The 21242-nt window shown below is 42.4% G+C and overlaps 1 protein-coding gene across 1 annotated transcript; it reads left to right on the top strand.

Moving 5' to 3' along the window:
• Positions 1 to 2145: 2145 nt before the first annotated feature.
• Positions 2146 to 19821, top strand: susd5 (sushi domain containing 5). Its single transcript, XM_049602347.1, has 5 exons — positions 2146 to 2515; positions 4006 to 4180; positions 9635 to 9744; positions 12697 to 12885; positions 14776 to 19821. Exons 1-5 carry the CDS (start codon positions 2437 to 2439, stop codon positions 16593 to 16595), a joined length of 2373 nt encoding a protein of 790 aa, XP_049458304.1. The 5' UTR covers positions 2146 to 2436; the 3' UTR covers positions 16596 to 19821.
• Positions 19822 to 21242: the final 1421 nt, after the last annotated feature.

The following is a 21242-nucleotide window of genomic DNA, read 5'->3' as shown; positions in this document are numbered from 1 at the left end:
TTGGGCCAAGAAACACAAGGAATGGACATTAGACCAGTGGAAATCTGTGCTTTGGTCTGATGAGTCCAAATTTGAGATCTTTGGTTCCAACCGCCGTGTCTTTGTGAGACGCAGAAAAGGTGAACGGATGGATTCCACATGCCTGGTTCCCACTGTGAAGCATGGAGGAGGAGGTGTGATGGTGTGGGGGTGTTTTGCTGGTGACACTGTTGGGGATTTATTCAAAATTGAAGGCACACTGAACCAGCATGGCTACCACAGCATCCTGCAGCGACATGCCATCCCATCCGTTTATGCTTAGTTGGACGATCATTTATTTTTCAACAGGACAATGACCCCAAACACACCTCCAGGCTGTGTAAGGGCTATTTGACCAAGAAGGAGAGTGATGGAGTGCTGCGCAGATGACCTGGCTCCACAGTCACCGGACCTGAACCCAATCGAGATGATTGGGGTGAGCTGGACCGCAGAGTGAAGGCAAAGGGGCCAACAAGTGCTAAACACCTCTGGGAACTCCTTCAAGACTGTTGGAAAACCATTTCAGGTGACTACCTCTTGAAGCTCATCGAGAGAATGCCAAGAGTGTGCAAAGCAGTAATCAGAGCAAAGGGTGGCTATTTTGAAGAAACTAGAATATAAAACATGTTTTTCTTTAGTTAGCTGATTGGTTCTTGCCATAATATGAATTTTAACAGTTGTCCAATAGGGCTGTCGGCTGTGTATTAACCTGACTTCTGCACAACACAACTGATGGTCCCAACCCCATTGATAAAGCAAGAAATTCCACTAATTAACCCTGATAAGGCACACCTGTGAAGTGGAAACCATTTCAGGTGACTACCTCTTGAAGCTCATGGAGAGAATGCCAAGAGTGTGCAAAGCAGTAATCAGAGCAAAGGGTGGCTATTTTGAAGAAACTAGAATATAAAACATGTTTTCAGTTATTTCACCTTTTTTTGTTAAGTACAGAACTCCACATGTGTTCATTCATAGTTTTGATGCCTTCAGTGAGAATCTACAATGTAAATAGTCATGAAAATAAAGAAAACGCATTGAATGAGAAGGTGTGTCCAAACTTTTGGCCTGTACTGTATATACACTGATCAGCCAAAACATTAAACCCACTGACAGGTGAAGTGAACAAATTTATTATGATTATTTTGTTCCAATGCATTGTTCTGCTGGGAAACCTTTGGATCTGGCATTCATGTGGATACCACCTGACATGTTCCACCCACTCAAACACCGTTGCAGACCAAGTACCCCCCCTCATGGCAACAGTACTCCCCAATGGCAGTGGCCACCCAGCAGGATAATGCACCATGCCACACTACAAAAACTGTTTAGAAATGGCCTGTGCTTCTAAATTTCCCAGGTCCCAATCTGCTCAAGGGTTCTTGTGATGTGCCAGTACACCAGATGTACCCCTAATCTGAGGTGGGGCCTGCTTGGATCAGACTTGGCTCTGATCTGTCGAGGCATGGACACAGGATCTCTGGGAGTGTTCTGCGGTGTCTGGCACCAGATCCATTTAGTCCAGTGAGTTGTGAGGTGGGTTAGTGACACGTGCCACAGATGCTCATTCAGATTGGGATCTGGGGAATTTGGAGGCCAGGTTGACACTTTGAGGTCTTTGTCACATTCCTTGGGCCATTCCTGAGCATGGTGCATTATCCTGCTGGGGGGCCACTGCCATTGGGGAGTACTGTTGCCATGAGGGGGGGTACTTGGTCTGCAATGGCGTTTGAGTGGGTGGAACATGTCAGGTGGTATCCACATGAATGCCAGAACCAAAGGTTTCCCAGCAGAACAATGCACTGGAACAAAATAATCATAATAAAGTTATTCACTTCACCTGTCAGTGGTTTTAATGTGTTGGCTGATCGGCACATGTCTGTGTGTATGTTTGCTTGTGTGTGGAAAAACACACACAGAGAAAGAAACTATTAAAAAAAACAATATATATATATATATATATATATACAGAATTATTGGTATCTAGTGTTTAAAAGTGTGTGTGTGTGTGTGTGTGTGTGTGTGTGTGTGTGTGTGTGTGTGTGTGTGTGTGTTTTCTCTCTCCTCTCTCTCCTCCCTGTAAAGGAGCAGTCCGACAGTCTATCTGACCGCCTTTGCCCACCCTGAAGATTTTGAGCCGTGACGTATTGACTAACGGGGACCCGCGAGTTTTCACACCGGTGCTCCATCTGCTTGCGAGGGCGACTATTTGTGGGAGATAAACTGCGCCTCGCTCCTGAGCCGCTCTGACCGTCTTCTTTATATTATCACCAGCACTTGTCAACAAGCTCACCTTCCTGCTGCTCAGTGCACCTCTGTGACCGCCGGGACTGTGACCTGCAGCACTGTGAATACACAAGGCGTTTGGAAGTTTATTATTTTTTGGGGGAGAACATAAAAAAAGTGAGATTTCGCCAAAAGATGCTGGATCGGAGTGTTTTATCATTGCTCTTTGGATGCCTGGCTTGTCTTGTGCTGACCTCTGTTGTAAATGCAGATGGTAAGTTAACCCTTTATTCTAACAGAATACAGTTACAAAAGATAACTTATATATACACGAGACAAACTAAAGACTTCATTAATGTATTCCTAAACATTATTATACGCGCCTATTGAATTATTAAATTAGTTTTCATCAGGAAAGTTAGGTTTTGGTGACGCACTAAGCACAGAGTGGAAGCGCGTGCTATCAGTGTGCACCTGCCTTTTCGCCAGAAAGCATTTCCCCCCTCAGCTCAGGGACTGTTTCCCCCCTAAAATCAGCATTTTATCACAATTAAAAGGCTCAAATGTCTAAAAAAAATCTGTGCTAATGGATGAAACACTGAGAATATTTAACATGTAAAACATGTGATTCTGAGCGCCCGCTAATGATGTGACAATGAGGTGATAATGAATGGGACAGCAGCGCTCCTGTAAATTGATCACACCTGCTGAGCTCCACTCCAGACTCTGTGTGTTCCCTAATACTGAAATTTGTTTTTCTATCAGCCTTTTAGCAGCTGTCGCCAGATTGTGAAATTCAATGGCAACTGCTATTTTATGTGGTAATGAGCAGTTACCTTAATTAGCATAGACACGGTGTGATTAAGAAGGCTTTACACCAGTATTATGACACATTAGGATGTAGATTTTGGTATCAGTATCAAAAACGATGGACTAAGTTTCAACTTTAGGGGTGTGACATATGAATCAAAGGGTTTGGGGGTCCTCCATCACAAATTTTCAAGCATCAAACACTTAATTTCCTGCATTCAGGTGGATTTTTATGCACCAATTTGTGACTTTTCTGTATCAGTTTATGGTATAAATGTCTATAATTTTGTTTTCAATATTGAGTGGAACATATCGCCTGTTTCCCCCTTGAAAAATCCTTTTTTGCGCATTGCCACTCCAAAGTTTTCATATTCTTAAAAAAGTCTTACATCACTACAGGTATTTCAGCAGCCTTTCCAATGAAGTCCAAAAACCCACATTAAAAATGGTTAGCGTTGTAAAACTGAGGACATTTAAGCACAAATATAATGTATAATAATGAATATAATCTATTGCTAATGAATAGCTCCAGTAAGTTTTTATCATCTCTCAGTCAGGTTCAAGTAACCTGGGTTGTCCTTTGTGAATAAATGTCTTCTGTCTTCATGTTAGACAGAAAATAATAGTAATTATAATGATAATCATAATTAAAAAAACAAACAAAAAAAACTTCATTTCTATAGTGCTTTTCTAAATCAGAGTTTCAAAGTACTTAACAACACAACACCACTCAATAAAAGAAAAACAAAAAAATAAAAGAACATCATAAACAGAAATCAATGAGTTAAGTGAGTCGTCACAGACGCTGCCAGAGCCCAGCAGCTCACAGTTTAAATGTACACATCAGCGCTCATGCATACGTGTGACTTTATGACTTTATGATTTTGTGTGATATTACAGGTTTTAAAAAGTTTCAGAGGTTTTCTTCTGACTCCCTGCTCTCTTCCTTCTCAGGCCGAGTGTTCGTGCTGGATCTGAGGAGCTCTGGCCTGCAGGGCTTCAGAGATGCTGAGGGGGCTTGTGCCTCACGACATGCCCGCTTGGCATCAGCAGAGGAGCTCCGTCATGCTGTGGTGGAGTGCTTCTTCTCCCCATGCACCCGTGGGTGGCTCTACGGAGGCATAGTCGGGTAAGAAAAGAAGTGTTTGTGCATGAGGGCAGTCATTGTTTTGAAGGACATGAAGGGAGACTTGAGATTTCTAGAGATGTCAAAGGTCATTTTGGTGTGTGCGCTCCTGTGTGTGACAGCGGTCACAGGGGTGGACGAAAGAGACAGGAAGTGAAGGCAGCAGCGGCAGTTACAGAGAGAGTGGACGGATGGGAGAAGAGAGTGACACATTTCAGGGGGGGAAGAGAAAAAGAGAGAGGAAGAGAGGGAGAAAGACTTCTCTGTTCCTTCCTGGAGGAGGAGGGAATTCTGAGCCGGGGTGTCATGTCGACAACTGCCTCCATTTACACCTCTCATCTCCACGGTAACATGACACACAGCTTTCAGCACCCAGAGACAGGAACAGACGCACAGACAGACAGACAGGGCTGATTTGGGTCTGGAGGAAGAAGATACAGTGTTACTTTAGAGTGAGGCGATTGACAGCTTGTTGGCTGTTCTTTGGTGGTAATGACAGAGAATACATGAGAGGTACACAGTCTGTGTGGTGTCAATATAAGGTGATTTCTTGGTTGTAAGATACATGTTGTTCGACATTACATGTTTGGTGGTGTGGTGCTTGTGTTAACTTAAAACACTGCCACAAAATCTTCAAAGATGAGCAGCATTTTTATTTTTATTTTGTAGCAACAGTAATCCTCCATGAAAATGTTCCCCCAGTTCTACCCCCTTCACACCTCAAACCCTTTCAAACAGACACATATTTACTTCCAACTCAAAATGAAATATTTATCGGATGATTATGATTCACCCTGAGGATGGACATCTCGTTGAGATAATTCAATCTGGGTCAAACTGGTGCACCAACCGATGAACCTACAGACGGACAGACTGCCTATCCTATATCCTGCCAAATCCTGTCAGGTGTGCTCCAACGCCTCATACAATGGTTTGTATGATATCTAACAAATTAGTGACCAACATATTTGCACCCTTACTGGTTAGGTTAGGTTCAGGAAAAAAATCATGGTAGAATATAGTCGCGTTATAAACGTTACGTAACGTTATGTACTTAATGTAAAGTTACACAGGTTAGGTTTAGGAAAGTAAAGTTACATAGGTTAGGATTAGGAAAGCAATGTTTTGTGGGTAACATCACGAAAGTAAAGCTATGTAGGTTAAGGTTAGGAAAGTGGAGTTATCTAGGTTAGGTTTAGGAAAGTGGAGTTAAGGAAAGTAAAGTTATGTAGGTTAGGGTTAGGAAAGTGGAGTTAGGTAGGTTGGGTTTAAGAAAGTAAAGTTAGGTAGGTTAGGTTTAGGAAAGTAAAGTCACATAGGTTAGAGTGAGGAAAGTGGCAGGCATTGCTCCAGATAGATGTTGACTGAATTCCAACCCCTTTGCCAAGTTACTAAATAGACTAAATGGCCCTTACAGTAGTGCTGTCAAAAATAATCATTTATCTATACATATTGATTCTGAATTTTTGAAACTGGTTCAATGCTCATTTTCCACAGTATCAATACACTGATGCGCTTTCTTGCTCTGTCTTATTGTTAATGTTAACCACAGTCATTCTGCAGTTCTCTGCTACTGGCGGAGAAAAAAAAGCAATTGTTGTCATGTTAGAGCCTTATAACATTTATCTTTTAATTTAAATTGAACTTCTATGCCTTCAATGTCAATTTGGTATTGAAAATGGCATTGAATGTTAGTATTTTAAAGTTAGAAATTCCTGTATTGTGACAATACTACCTTACATTACTTTCACAAGTGCTTTAACTGTGATAAAAGGGCTAAATAAGATATTGTAAGCTGATAAATTTATGGTATATGATGGTTTATAATAATAATGACTTGGACAACTAGGAATTATCAGTGTTTTTTTGTGCAGTTAAGTGAATACAGAACAAGGAAAGACAGGTACAGGGTCCAGCATTATCAGTGTTACGAAACTGAACCTGCTTCAAATGGCGGCTGCCCTAAAAGTGACGAACGTCTGGTCAAAGGAAAAGCTGACACGTTTTTTTGCTCTCTACATGTTGGCCATTGGACATCAGCTTTCACACCCGCTTACCATGTTTCGCAGTGTATCACCCATCTATGGCTCTGTGTGTCTAAGATGAGTTCATCCCTATAACCCGTGCCCTCTTCGTCCTCTCCCTGCGTCTTAATCCTGTGCCTCACCCCGACACTCACAAGTGAGCAGAACACATCAGAGAATTTCAGGGCTTTTTTTGGGAGGCTGCCATGCACTTTTTCCCAGAAGGTAACGCTCTCGTGTTAGTGCCAGTTAACCTGTAGTCCTTGACATAATTTTTAGGTCTGTTGCGTAATAACGAGTGCTTCTTAGATTGACTCTCCTACCTTAACGTCTTCTTCTCACCTTTCAGTCATAGATCTGCTGCCCCAGTAACCAAACACAATAACACACACACTTCTTCAGGGTTTTCCCTGTAATAGTTATGTCATGCAAGGTGAGGGTTTTGAGAAATGGGTCTTCAGTCAGGTGAAGTTCTTCCTGTCCCTAACAGAGGTCAATATATCTCTCTCTCTCACACACACACACACACACACATGCCTGCAGTTAATGTGAAAACAGTCTTTGTGTGTTTTGTCTCGCTCTGAGTGTTTTCTTGGCGATTTCTCTCTCACTGCCCGTCTCTCCCGCTCAGATTTTTGTCCTTATAAGCTGAAGTTAGCATGGCACAAGCATGCAGTATGACTCACACCACTTCTCACAGTCTCACCGCGCTGCCAGTCAAATTCTTTCCAATTACTGCTGCTTTGATTAACTCACTTACACAAGTACACACACACAAACCCACACGTCTTTTCCATTTAATGATGCTCGATATTACCGTGCAATATTCAATAAAAAGTGTAATGTGTCTGTTAATGACGTTTCTGAAGTCTGCTTTTGAAAGTTCTTTCCACATGAGGTTGACTGGTGTCGGGAGCCGCTATGGGAACGTGATTTGATTGGCCTGGGAAGTTTGAGTCAGTCTTATCTGACACTTATCTGGTGCTCTTGGATGACAAATGGGCTAATGATGCCGTAAACCTTAACATGGAAACACAAATAACAAAAATAGACTATTTACTCAGCACTTTTTTTGCCTCTGCAGCTTGGAGGCGTTGTGCACTGACCGCATTATTCATCTGGTCCCTGGGGAATTTGTATTACGTTAAGTCCCTACTGTTATGTTTGCTCTGTATGAAGCTGGGTGTAACTTAGAGCTTCGGCATGGGAACATCTATTCGTAATGTGCCACAGCGTGATAATATTTTGCCACAGGCCACAACTGCTGATACTGCAGCATGTCTGAGCCATGATGTGTGTTCCTGGACTCTGATGTCAGGCTGTGATAATATTTGAATAAGCAGCAAATGAGGCGGTGACCAAGAGAGCAGCACGTAGCCTACTGTATATATTTGTCCGTGTTTGTCACCATAATAACTGCATACAGATATAAAGCAGAGCTGCAGCTTTGTGTGTAATATATTCAGCAGAAATCTCACTTTACTTACTTACTTACTTTTATCAGTAGTGTAATCAGTGGTTGAACAAGTACTCAGAATCTCAACTTACTTACTTAATATTTACTTAATTTTCTTAAACCCTACATAAGTAAAAGTACGTAAGTATCAGCAAAATGTACTTAAATTAACACAACTAAAAGTACTTATTCTGAAGAAAAATGTCCCTGTGACTGATTTATTATTATATATGTCGGTATAGGATCATTAATATTGATGCATTAGTGTGTAAGTAGCAGTTTACTGTTATAGCTGCTTGAGCAGGAGCTACTTTTAACTACTCTATACACTGCTACGTATTTTAGTCCAGTGGTTCCCAACCTATGGATTGGGCCCCTCCAAAGAGTCACAAGATAAATCTTGAGGGGTCGTGAGAGGATTAATGAGAGAGGAGAGAAGAAAAAACAAAGCTATGCTGCGCAGTTTGTCTTCATTTTTTTTTTTAACTTTTCTCTCTTATGTTTGCTCGTTCGTCAAACTTCTTTTGTCATTGATTTGTCAAATATTTAAATGAACCCTTACGAAGACCTAGAGTGGTTGAAACACGTTTAGCCAGTGCAATAAAGGCTACAGTAAAAGCTTTTCAATATTTCCTTCCTCGTTGATATATTTCTTGATTTATGATATCATATGGCAACACAATCTCACTTCCCCGTCAAATACCAATGCTTGGTCAGTGTCCCTCAGTGTCAAATACCGACGCACAAAGGAATCCTATAGCGGGGGCATGAGGTGCAGTGGGTGGCAGCAATTTTTGACCCTCCTACAACTGCCGAAGTATATAAAGTGGGAAAGTCCACGTAGAGCAGTAGGGAGGAGGGTGGATGAGTCAAACAAACTCCCCAGAGACTGCTGTTCAATTTCCTGTCAAGTTGTTTTAATGTCGTATGCTAGTATGTGAAGTATGCTACGCCAGTGATGTATGTCACATGTTACAATGCGTATGTGTCGCAAGTCAAGTGAAGTTACATTACGTAAGTAACAAGCGTTCTTATTTTAAGTCAAACCATGATGTTTTTACTAATCCACATACTTTTGTTTCCTAAACCTAAGGAAGTAAACCTAAAATCGGAGTTTACATTCTAATTTTATTTTATTTAAGAGACTGTGCACATTTAATGAGTAGAAACTGTATTTCCTGTTAAAATGGAAGTTTATTTTGAAAAGACAAAATGAATGTGACAAGCATACATTGACATACCATCCTTAAGCGTCCAAAACTGAAGGGGTACGAGAGCATCATAGTTTGACGTGTGGGATCACTTACCAGGTGTTGGTATTTGTCAAGTTGGGAGTGAGAATGTGTTGGTTAGCCTTGATTGCCTTCTTTCCACTTTCCGAGAGCACCTGACACACATCTACTTTTGATTATACAAAACAACCAGTCATTTCTTTTTCCTACCTAAATGAGATATTTAGTGTTTAACAATGCATTTTAACATACTGTGTGTGTTTTTATGTTACATCATAACCCACAAGTTAGCAGTAAGCCGTAAATGAAGTTGACAGATAAATGTAGTAGGGTAGAAAATATCACATTCTCCCCTGAAATGTGGTGGAGTAGATGTATAAAGCAGCATTATATGAAATTAGTATCTCAAACTTAAGTACAATACTATAGGAAATGTGTATAGTTACTTCCCCCAGGTGCAAGGTGTGTATATGAGGGAATATGATTCTGTGTATGTGTAGTGTGGGAGTGAGCGTGTGTATAAAGTAAACACACAAGGTTTAATTAAGATCACCCTCAATCCTGGTGTCCCTTAGGGGTGCTTAAATGCTTCGCTGTAGGCCATTTGCTCCCCTATCAGACTGTAATTAATAAGTGTGTTCGTGAATGTCAATATTAACCTATCTATCTATCTATCTATCTATCTATCTATCTATCTATCTATCTATCTATCTATCTATCTATCTATCTATCTATCTATCTATAGGACCACGGTGTGTAATGTCGTGGGCAGTGCACTGAAAGCAGTGGATGTAAGAACAGAAAATGCCACAGAAGACGCTACACACCTGGACGCCTTCTGTATCAAAGACAAAGGTCAGTAAACATACAAAAATACACGCAGATATACGGACTTATAATTTGTAAATCTGTATATATATATGTAAAGTTGTGAGTGGTGATCAGGATATGAATGAGATTTGTGTTCACAGAGTGTGTGTATGTGTGTCTCCGGAGATATTTACTGAGGTGTGAAAGAGGCTGTGTTCCCGCGTTCCTTCCATCCTCAGTCCTTTCAACACTCTCCATCCTGCAAGAGTGTGTGTGTGTGTTTGCCATGCTACTCATATCTGTCACTACATACCAATCTCTCTGCCTCCTTGTGAATATCCGAGTGTGTGATGTGTATGTGATGATATAACTTGATCCGTGAATGTATGTAAGCCCAGACATAGCTGAAGCTGAATTTCACACACCTATTCCACTGGCATGGATTTGAGAGTTGGGGGGGGGGGGGCTGTCAGTGGTTGGTTTTGGATCAGACTATTTATTGAATGCCACCCAGAAGAGGTCTCTAGTCCTTCCTCATAGACAGTAGAGCTACTGTGGCTCACAGAAATGATGACAAAATTAGTAATAATGTTAAGGATGATTAAACCAGGTAGTTGTTTCTGCTGCGGTTCCTTTTCCATTTGTTTGAATGTCCTCACAAGACTGCTCTTCTTATTCCAAATGCTTCATATTCTGACACTGAAATCAATATTCTGTATGTTGGATTGCTTCATATCTTACTTCATTTGGCAAGGTAGAAGGCCCAGAAAATGGCTCAAAACTCTACAACTCTCAAATTCAGATGGGGGACAAGCCTAAAATTATATTTTTGAGCAGCACAATCAAAACCTGTGGTGGCTTGGATTACAAATGATATTACAACTGGACAGAAAAATCAAAATGTGAACATGCATTTAAATTACTGCCATTTTCAAATACACCTTTGAGATCAGACAAGGCAAATATATGGACAATAAACACTGCTTGTATCTGGAAAAAATAAAGAAAAAACATAAATTCCTTATCTTCACATCAACCTTTAATCAAATCCATTCTCGATTTTGCACCAATTTAAGTGGATCCAGGCTTCAAAAATTAGGCAAGATAAGGTTTTATCTATACACATCACCTAATAGCTTCAAAAACATGAAGTAATTTGTCCAGATTAAAGATGTTTGGCCTTCCAAACACTGATTTCTTTTGGTATCTACAAATTAGACAATTGTTTAAGAAATATGAGGAAACTAAGAAAATCAAATCACCATCAACAATAGAACTGTACTTAGGGCCTGTCCCAGTACCCACACTTCCCCTAGAACTACCCACCTACACTTGGTTGTGCACGTTCACATTTAGGTTAGTGGTGTCATAAAACAGAATTGAGGTAGTGGAAGTGGTTTCCAACACTTAAAATCCACCCTAGATTCCAAGGGAGCCCCGACCCACACTTTCAATGAAGTGGAAGATGGAATTTCCCAGAAGACCTGGCAAAGTCAGCAACTTCAACAAGTTTTGGAAAACAATTTGTTACTGTACGATCAGAATGTAGCCCATACAAACAACAGATGGTTGGACTAGCGTAAACTCATCAGCAACTCGGTTGAACACAGCGTCAAAATATTTAAACAAATCGACTTGCCCAAACAAAATCGATCAGAACTAGAAGACGTCATAGGCACCTCCTGTTTTCAGCATTTCTTCTCCGTTGATTCATCAGACAGAGAAGAATAAACATAGCACATGCCACAACACAAGCACTGGAGCCGGCATTTTCTAACCTGATTGACTACCGGTATCTTGCGTCGCTGCTACACGTGACGTAAGCCTGCACGTCGGCCACCCATTTGCATGAAGTTGTGTCTCATTTCTTTGGAAAGATCTCTACCCTAATATTTCTCACTTTCCTCATCAAGGGTTATCTCGCAAACGAGGGCACTCAGTACCAAGTGGAGGATTTAAGGTGTAGAAATGGGACAGGCCCTTAGTTGGCACCCAGTTTGGTAACTGGTAGGAAGGTGATTTCCTTTCTTCTTCCAGTCAGCGACCCTCTGGTTCCCAAGCCAAGTCCCTATGGAATGAGCTACTGCCGCCCCCAAAAACCATGGTACCAATATTTAAGGCATGGGTAGTCTTGCCTAGCCAGAGCTATCTCCACAGTGCTGTAAGTGTCAGTGCTAGAGAAAGGTCTGGAATCAACACTAATCATTCTGGCTCATCATCTGGCTTGTTGCTCTTTCTTTAAACCAATTACAGTCATTTTGGGCAGTGCTGAGCCCAGGATTCAGCGATGGTGCTCTTGCAAACAACTCTTGGTAGAACATTTGCACGTAGGGTGAAAACTCAAAACGACACGGAAACAGTGTCGCTGTGACACCTGATTTTCATTATTTAATAAACATATAACAGCAGCTGAATGTATTATTTAAAGTTTATTTTTTTATTTTGGGGAGTAAATAAAATAACTGAAAACTTAAAGATGTAGCAAGTTGCATTTTTGAGCCAATCAGCATGTTGTTATTTGTCAATTAAGCTGTGTTGCCTCTGTATAATTACCATAAAAAATTAGCCTGCAGTCAAGACAATACATAGCCTTTATCTCATCCCAATGGCATTGTCAGGGGTCTTGTTTGTCAAAATTACATCCACATTTTCCACAAAGCCATTTGCTTCGTGTCCCTTGAGTCATTCTAATCTCTTTTTGTTTACAAATGGGATAGTGATGCTGTAAAGCTGGATAATAATAATGAGTGGTGTTTCATTAACCACACTGTGTAACACTGAAAAGGGATTGCATCATCTCTATCTAATAGTTTGTTTAAATGTGTGTGTATGTAACTCTGGAGTAAGATAGTTGAGTCTTTTTCCCACGTTATAAAATACAGATGCTTTGGGCTGATAGTCGGACCGAACCACCAACCCAATGCGTGGATATTTGATGACCTGGGATGATGCTGATGTTATCTGGACTACAAGTATCACTGTGTTTGTTGTTGACAGGTGTACCATGTGGTGACCCACCATCCTTTCCTAACGCCCGTCTGCAGGAGCACAGTGGGTATGAGATGGGAGATGAGCTGCTGTACACATGTGCGCCAGGTTACGTAATGCCCAGTCGACACAGTGCCTTCAGCCTGCTGTGCGACAGCTGTGGGGAGTGGTATGGACTGGTGGAGCTGTGTGTCAAAGGTAAGAAGGTGTTTAAACTGTTTATCTTGGAGACAAAACTGGAAGGAAGTGGAGAGAAAGTCTTCTTTTTGATTGTGCTCTTCAAAGCTTTGAGCTTTAACCGAGACACAAGACCTCTCTTAAGGTCAATCTCTTCACTTCTTACTTGTTAGCTCCCAGTGTTGTCAGGTGATCGGTGCTTGATTTTTGGCTTTTTGGAAAACAGAGTCTCAGTTGTGAGTTGAAAGTGGATGCTATAACACCTCAGTGTGACATGCCATAGTGTGGCCCAATCCATAGCAGAGGGAGAAGGGGCAAAAGGTGTCTATGAAAGCAGAATGGCAGGCCTGTCTGCGTGGTTAGCTAACAGAGTCATTGTGCAGAACATGGGTAGCTGTGTGGTTACAACACACGCCATATAATTGCAACGTCTTGGGTTTGATTCCAGCCTTGGGACCTTTGGGACCCCCTATTTCTACGGGTCCATGTCATTGGTTTGACAGCCCATTGGTTCGACATCCCATTAGTCCGACTGTCCGCGGTGCTGAACGGCTCGCGGCGGGCGTATGGTGCGCTGCAACCGGCTTGAGGCAGAGCAGGCTCACGGCTTATGTGTTTGTCACTTTCTTTTTCATTTTAACCCACACCATGATCTTTTCCTGACCCTAACCAAGTGGTTTTTGTGCCTAAACCTAACCAGACCTTAACCACAGGGCATCGTGATGATTTCGGAACGGACTTCGTAACAATGAGTTTAATATGGTCGGAACAATGGGCTGTCGAACCAATGGGTAGTTCCCATTTCTACACTGCCCTCTTTCAAAGTGACTTGGAAATATTAATTCAAATTAATTACATCCAGAGGTCAAGTGACTGGAATACTGTGATGTCCAAAATACAATAACTCCACATTATATTATAGATTAATGCTACTCTTACTGTGAGGTGACCAGATTTTGTAAATTAAAACCAGGGACAGTCCAGCGGAAGTCCAGCTCCAGTCGAAGACAGGCCAACAAAAACGGGGACTGTCCCCAGAAAACATGGACGTCTAGTTACCCTATCTTGGAGCCAGCAGCTAGCTTAGCATAAAGACTGGAAATGGGGAAACAGCTTACTTGTCCCTGTCCAAAGGTAAGGAAAACTGCCTACCGCACCTCTTAAGCTCACTAATTTACACATTATAACTACAATGGTTCGATTTTCTGCCAGGATAAGTGACCTTCTGATGTCTCTGCTGGCATCTTCAGGGTGACAACTTGACTTCAGAAAATCATTGCTCCTAGCCAGCCAATTATGAGCTTTAGAGATGCTAATAGGCGGATTTTCTTTACCTTAGGACCCCGTTTCCAGTCTTTATGCTAAGCTAAGGTAAGCTAAGCTAAACTAAGCTAACTGCCTGCTAGCTTCATATTCATGCCAGTCTATTTCTTTAAGGGGTCATAATCCAAAGAGTTTGTGAATCACTGCTCTAAATTACTTCCACATTGTCAGAATCTTAAGTTGTCTTTAGCCCTGTTCATCCAGGACCAGTATCACCAAGGGATGTCATGTGATTTAGAAATTAACCCCCCCTCCCATCTGTGTCTCCTGTGGAACATTCACACAGGATAAGCCAAGACTGTATTTTACTCTGATTTACTGACAGTATCCCCTGGATATGATGTCAGGGCTCAGCATAACAGAGTCAGGGACCAAGGGGAGCCCACAAAGCCTGCTTGAGCCGTGTATGCATCCATGTTGAGGACACATTTGGTCGCCTCAAGGGTTGCAGGCGATGTATTATGAAAAGAAATGATTATGCAAATGCCTCTTTTATTTTTTGAGTTGAGTTGCGTCAACATGAATGTTAAGGTTTGATGAAGCTTCGTCACCTGATTGAGTAAATGTGTCCTTTTTGTGTTTCTGCAGATGAGACTGACACTCACGTAGACTACGAGGACAAGTTCCCAGACTCTTATGAACAGGCAAAACACCACAACGAGAGACCCCAGGAGGCTCATGGTGAGGTGCACGAGGAGGTGCATGGAGCTGTATACCCGGAGGCGGAAAGGGGTCAGGAGCAGAAAGAGACTAGCTTCAGTGTTCCAGCAGAGGAGGAGCATCAAGACCAACATGGAGTGGAAGGAGAGGTGATCAGTATAAAATCTGAAGGACCTGCAGAAGGAGGAGAGAAAGACCGTGCTATTGAGGACTTCATAGGACATCCGAGATGGGAGCAGGAGAGGTGGGAGGAGGTCAGGACTGATGCAGCCGCAGCCACAGAAGCACCCGTCTCTATTCTCTCCCAGAAACACCTCTTCTGGTTCCCCTCTGAGGCCTTCCAAGACGAGGGACGTCCTGTCTCCACCAATCCACTTACACAGACTACACAGAGAGCCTCAGGTGCCCAATCAGAGGAGAGTAAAGAGCACGACAGCCAAGAAACGCACCACCACCAGCGTCCAGTTGATGTTGACCACCATGTGCAAGACAGCTATGATGATCGTGACACAGAAGACCGAGACGATCATGATGACAGCAAGCATGATGACCTGGATGCCCATGACGACAGCCACCACGATGATCAAGATGAGAGCCGCCAGGATGAAGATGATCGTGATGATCATGTGAAGCATTACATTCCAGCTCAGCATGATGACCTGGACAGACGGGACCGCCACGAGAGTCATGATGATCACGATGACCATTATGACATGGGGGAACATGAGGAGGATCGTGATCGTGTTCGTTATACCAGCCAGGAGTATGACGACACTTATGATGAACATGAAAGCTATGAAGAACATGACGATGTGACCAATGATCGCGATGACGATGGTCAAGAACGTCCTGATGGTTCTGAGGAACATCCCGACAATGATGACCATGATGATCCTGAGGAACATTACAGCCAAGAGGAGGATGATAACGACCGTTACACTGATCAAGATGATCATGAACACGATGACCATGACAGCTATGATGATCATGATAGCCATGAAGATGACGGTCAACAGCATGTAATCTTTTCTATAGCAACAGATAGAGGTCATAACGTCACTCAGAAGGAAGCAGAGGGAGAGGCCACCACAGATGACACCTGGCTGGATGGCTACCCTGTTGTTCCTGAGGAGACAGAAAATGGTGACTCCACAACAGAAGAGACGACAGACAAACCCAATGAGGTGGAAATTCGTAGACCCATCCCTCACACCAACTCACCAGATGCACCCAAATCTGCCACCACGGACCCTGCCTTAGATCAAGGGGTGGTGCACCCTGGGTTCATCCCCACCGCTGCTCCCTCACAGCCATCAGACTCCCCCTCATACTCCGACACCCTGGATTACGACACACAACAGGCGGCTCCCACCCACTCCTGGCACCTCACTCAGCACCCCTTCCTCGACCATGGCCCAGTTCCACCGAACCACATCGACGAAGATGGAATGATGGAAGAGCACACTATACGCAACCTGCCTGGTGAGGCCGGCGAGAGGGACGAGATAGAGGGAGAGATGGGAGAGGCAATCTGCACAGGTGAGAACTGCCCTCCTCCGAGCTCCTCGAGCAGAGGTCCCACGGTGGCAGCCATAATAGCGGCGGTGTGTGTGGTCGCTGCGGCAGTCATCGTCGGGGTATGGTGCTACCGAAGACAACAGCAAAAGAGCTCAGTGTATGAGATGAATGGGAAGGGTCAAAGCCAGACCAGACAGGGCCAACAGATAGAGATGCAGCAGAAAGTGTAAGAGCGACAGGTGAGGACAGAGGGACACTGACAGAGGGCAGAGACATTTTGGAGGGATGGGAAGATTCTTATGAATTTGAGAGGAAAGCACAGCCCCTTATCTCGCTAGAAACTACTGCATGATTGAAGATTTTGGATAGGTATGAACAGATGTGCCACAGCCCTTATTTAAAGAGCAAAACCTCACCCATGTGATTATGTTTAACAATAAGACCTGACACATCAAGCTGACAGTTGGCCATTGGTCAATGTTGAGCCATAGGGGAGCGTCTGTCGCCCTAGTTTTGGCGTTGTAGTAGTCGGACCTGGTCGGCTTCTTTTCAGTAGATTCAGCATGTTGAATTGGCATTGGATACGGCAAAGCCCGTCAGTGAATGAAATCACTCTGATACGCAGTTCAGTTCAGTGCACAAGAGGAGAAACAGAAGTGAGGAAAGTAAACAAACGGCTAAAGTCAAAAGGGCGTGAGATCGTAACAAACTTGTTATTAGGTAAGATATTTGTTAAGCCATTGAGCTCTTTAGCAGAAATGGTTTCACACAGAGAACGTACGTGCTAGTTTGCTGATGGCTATAGTTTTTGCAGCGTGTTCAAGTGCAACTTTTTAGACGAGACACAGGCGACTTGAGGCGAAACAACAGTCGATCTTCATTGCCACTAGTTCTTTGGTGTCAGTTTGGTATGTCTGGGCCTTAACACAGTGACACCTGTGTGAAACAGAATGGTAGATTGATTTTTAGGAATTTTACCCATCTGTGTTATACCTACCCAATATTTTTAAAGCTCTGACATCTAGCTGGACATGTGGAGGGGCTGTGTCTGGACTCATATCAAGGATTATAACCATGTAGGAAAACCGCAAGAAGACATGCCTGCCCGCCTGAATATATGAACTTCAACGTCCAAAGCTCTTGGACATTGTGGTAAAGATTCTCTGTGTTACCTTTTTTGTTCACTTCACTGAGTGCTCATTTATTGCTGATTTAGCTGCATTGTTCTCCAACCTTTTCTGTTTGTCTGGGTATTGTGATGATAAAAATTGTATTCCACTTGTTACCCTATGGCAAGAGTGCTGAAGTATAAAACACTTCAGATCATCGCAGCAGATTTGGGCAGGTAGTCCCAAATGTGTGCCCGTGCTTCTGTCAAACCAGCAAGAACGAAAAGTAGTATGATGATGATAGTTACACCAGATGAGAGGGTTGAATAAGCAGTATGGCGGGAAAGGTGTGAGAGGGAAGGATGGCGGCTAATACATTTTAAGATCTTCCCGCCTCTGTTGGTTTTGACAGTCGGCTGGTGAGAGATAAAGAGCGGGTGTCCATCCAGACTGCAAACTCAGCCCGTGTGTGTGTGTGTGTGTGTGTGTGTGTGTGTGTGTGTCTATGTGTGTGTGTGTGTGTGTGTGTGTGTTTGTGTGTCTCAGGTCCATGCAATCTGCCCGTCAGCGGGACATCGTGTTTGCTGATGGCATTCAGACCAACCAGAGATCAAACATTGTGGTGCTACTATGGCAACAGAGAGAAACTAAAATCACAACTCCCAATATCTTAGTTTAGCTAAAGCTTTTAGTTTAACCAATTCTAACGGTTCACCAAAAAATTAAGTTTAATTTCTATAAATGTAGTTGGGAAGGCCTATGACTTTGTAATGCTAAATGTTTTTCAATGCATTATACTTCCTTACTTGTGTTCTACTGTGATTTTGTCCTGATAGAATACTGTATGAGAGGTTTAAGAGGGTCATCTGGACTGGACTAGGGACTATTTGTTAAAGGTTCAGTGTGTAAGATTTAGAGGGATATGTAGGCAGAAATGGAATAAAATATAATAAATATGCTTTCTTTAGTGTATAATCACCTAAAAATAAGAATACTTTTGTTACCTTAAAATGAGCCATTTATATCTATAAAGGGAGTGGGTCCTCATCCACAAAATCTGCAATGTTACAACGCCAACACTGGCTCTAGATAGGGCCAGTAACATAGTTAGCAGGCACTCCGTAATGAGCTTAAGAGTGTCCAGTAACCACAGATTTTCATTGTGAAACTGCTTTATTCAGGGTTTTTACCAGTTGAAATTACTGTTTGCGTTGGAGAGGAAGAGACCTCTGCGGATAATTTTGCTCCTGGTAAAAACCTGGACGTCTGGATCTTAAGTTATCAGAGAAAATTAGCATAAGCAGGTGCTGACCTAGCAGCCCATCTGTGACGAGCCAAACAGCGTCAGAGACACACTAATTTGTAACATGAAACTGCTTTACTCAGTTTATTAAATCACTTTTTAACACAGTGTTTGTTTTGGAGAGACAGAGACCTCTGCAGATAATTTGGCTCCTGTTAAAAAACCTTGTGAACAATGAAACCTAAAGGAATCCTAACCAAGAGTTTATGCTTGGCACATGGGAGAAGTTTCGCCTGGTTGCAACCTGCAAACCTCACCACTAGATGCCACTAAATCCTACACACCGTTCCTTTAATTTAAAATCAATTTAATACTATTTACCCTCACCTATGGTGATGAGCTCTGGGTAATGACCGATAGGATGAGATTGTGGCTACAAGCAGCTGGGCTCAGCCTCAGAGATAGGGTAAGAAGCTTGGACATCCGGAGGGAGCTCGGAGTACAGCTGCTCCTCCTTCGCATTGAAAGGGGTCAGTTGAGGTGGTTCGGGCATCTGATCAGGATGCCTCCTGGGCGCCTCCCACTGGTAGGAGGCCCTGGGGCAGACCCAGAACACGCTGGAGGGATTACATATCTCATCTGTGTTGCTGGGGAGAGGGATGTCTGGGGTGCTTTGCTCGACCTGCTGCCCCCACGACCTGGCCCCGGATAAGCGGATGAAAATGAATCGATGGATTAATGTTCTGTGGGAATTCAGACAATTTGTAATATGAATTACAGTAGCTTGGTTAGAAATTCATAATGTCTGTAACTTTATAAATTGTGTTAAATGTCCTGTCCTAGTTAAAGACGAAGATTTTACAGTGTACAGTCACTCTGCATGATTCATTGGTAATTGTTCTCACTGTTCCCGTACTGTGCCAAATACTTGAGAATAAAGATTACATATTAAAATAGACAAGCGAATAAAAATGTGCAAATGTAAATAAATTCAAATAGCCATGAGAGTGTTTAATATTAGACGTAAGAGTTTGTAATGTTTGTCTGGTGATGTATACAGACTACACAAATTAATAATATGGCAATAACTTAAATAGAAAGTGCTTCACTTGTAATAAATGTCAAAGTGAGTAATGGCTTGTAGTCGAGACATTTTATGGTGTCATCAATCTTAAATAAGCATTTAGTATTTCCTCATTATGTCTCCGACTTTGTTCTCAGCTGATTTCTAAAAAGTATTTAATTTTTTAATGGTGTTGTTTAGTAACATATTTAGTTATGAAACAAGGATTTGTTGGATTTGAACAGGTTACGTGACTAACAGCTATTACTGATTTGCTGAAAATATTTCACCAATCTTTTTCATTTCCGTATTGTGGTGTCTGAAACTGAACTGACACTAATGTGGTGAGGGCACAGGGGTAAAGTACCCATCTGTATGATTCTGTAAATATGAATCTGTAACTGTAATAACTCACGATACATAGTGCAGCATTACTGGTGTGTGGGATATCTGACATATGTTTCTTCACCAAGACAATCAAGCACAGTTGACATTAGACATTGCCTCATGTCTTGCACAGGGTCAGCTCATCTTCACTTCACTTAAAGGTACAATCTGCCCAAAAATCAAAAATACATATTTTTCCTTTTACCTGAAGTGCTATTTATTGATCTACATTGTTTGTAAGTTGCGAAGTGTTGGAGATATCAGCTGTAGAGATCTCTACCATCTCTGGAATATAATGGAACCAAGTGGCACTCGACTTGTGGATCTCAAAGTGCCAAAATAGTACATGTGAAAGACTCAACAGATGACTCTTTCCAGAAATCATGACCTGATTGCTCAAGGTAATGCACAAACATATCCTCATACAATGGTTCATATGATATCTAAGAGATTAACGCCCTACGGATGGCATAGTGACGTTATGTACTTTATGTAACATAACATATGTAAAATAAGGTTATGTAGGTTAGCTTTAGGAAAAGAAACGTGATGATGAAGTACCTTAAAATAACTCACATGGTCCCTAACACCAGTGTCCTGGAGGAAAGTCCTGTGTTGGTTGTCCCATCCACCACCCAAACCTGCCTCCTTACACTGAGTTTTACTCTTTATTTTACCCCTTTTCTCCCATGAGTGCACTGGTCACGTGATTGCAGCCTTCCCACATTACATGAGTTACACACAAATTACTGGCTCATGATTATGTGGGTTACATACAAAATGCGATGCATTACGTTTTGTAGGTATATGTACAAACATTGCATGAGAACAGCCTGAATCCACAGACCTTGCTGTGAGCAGTTTCGTGTAGGAACTATTTTCTTTCTGCCGAACTACACCCGCCAACCATATCATCATGCAGAAGCAAGGGTGGATCTAAGGCTAGCTCACCTAGCACCACTGAGCTAGCTAACGTTACAACTTAGCCGAGGAGGATGCCATTAATGTTTGCATCATGCTGTGTCGCGAGCCTCTTGTCCATGAGTAGATGAACGCTTCCTAATGTGCGGTGATA

Source organism: Epinephelus fuscoguttatus, linkage group LG17 (assembly GCF_011397635.1).
Source record: "Epinephelus fuscoguttatus linkage group LG17, E.fuscoguttatus.final_Chr_v1".
Lineage (NCBI taxonomy): Eukaryota > Metazoa > Chordata > Actinopteri > Perciformes > Serranidae > Epinephelus > Epinephelus fuscoguttatus.
This window is presented reverse-complemented; position numbering and strand designations above follow the sequence as displayed.

Bases quoted from the DNA above. Each gene is read 5' to 3' on its own strand.
- susd5 (XM_049602347.1), top strand. From the start codon at position 2,437: ATGCTGGATCGGAGTGTTTTATCATTGCTCTTTGGATGCCTGGCTTGT. The intron at 9,745-12,696 runs GTCAGTAAACAT...TGTTGTTGACAG, and splicing joins CTTCTGTATCAAAGACAAAG to GTGTACCATGTGGTGACCCA. The intron at 12,886-14,775 runs GTAAGAAGGTGT...GTGTTTCTGCAG, and splicing joins GGTGGAGCTGTGTGTCAAAG to ATGAGACTGACACTCACGTA.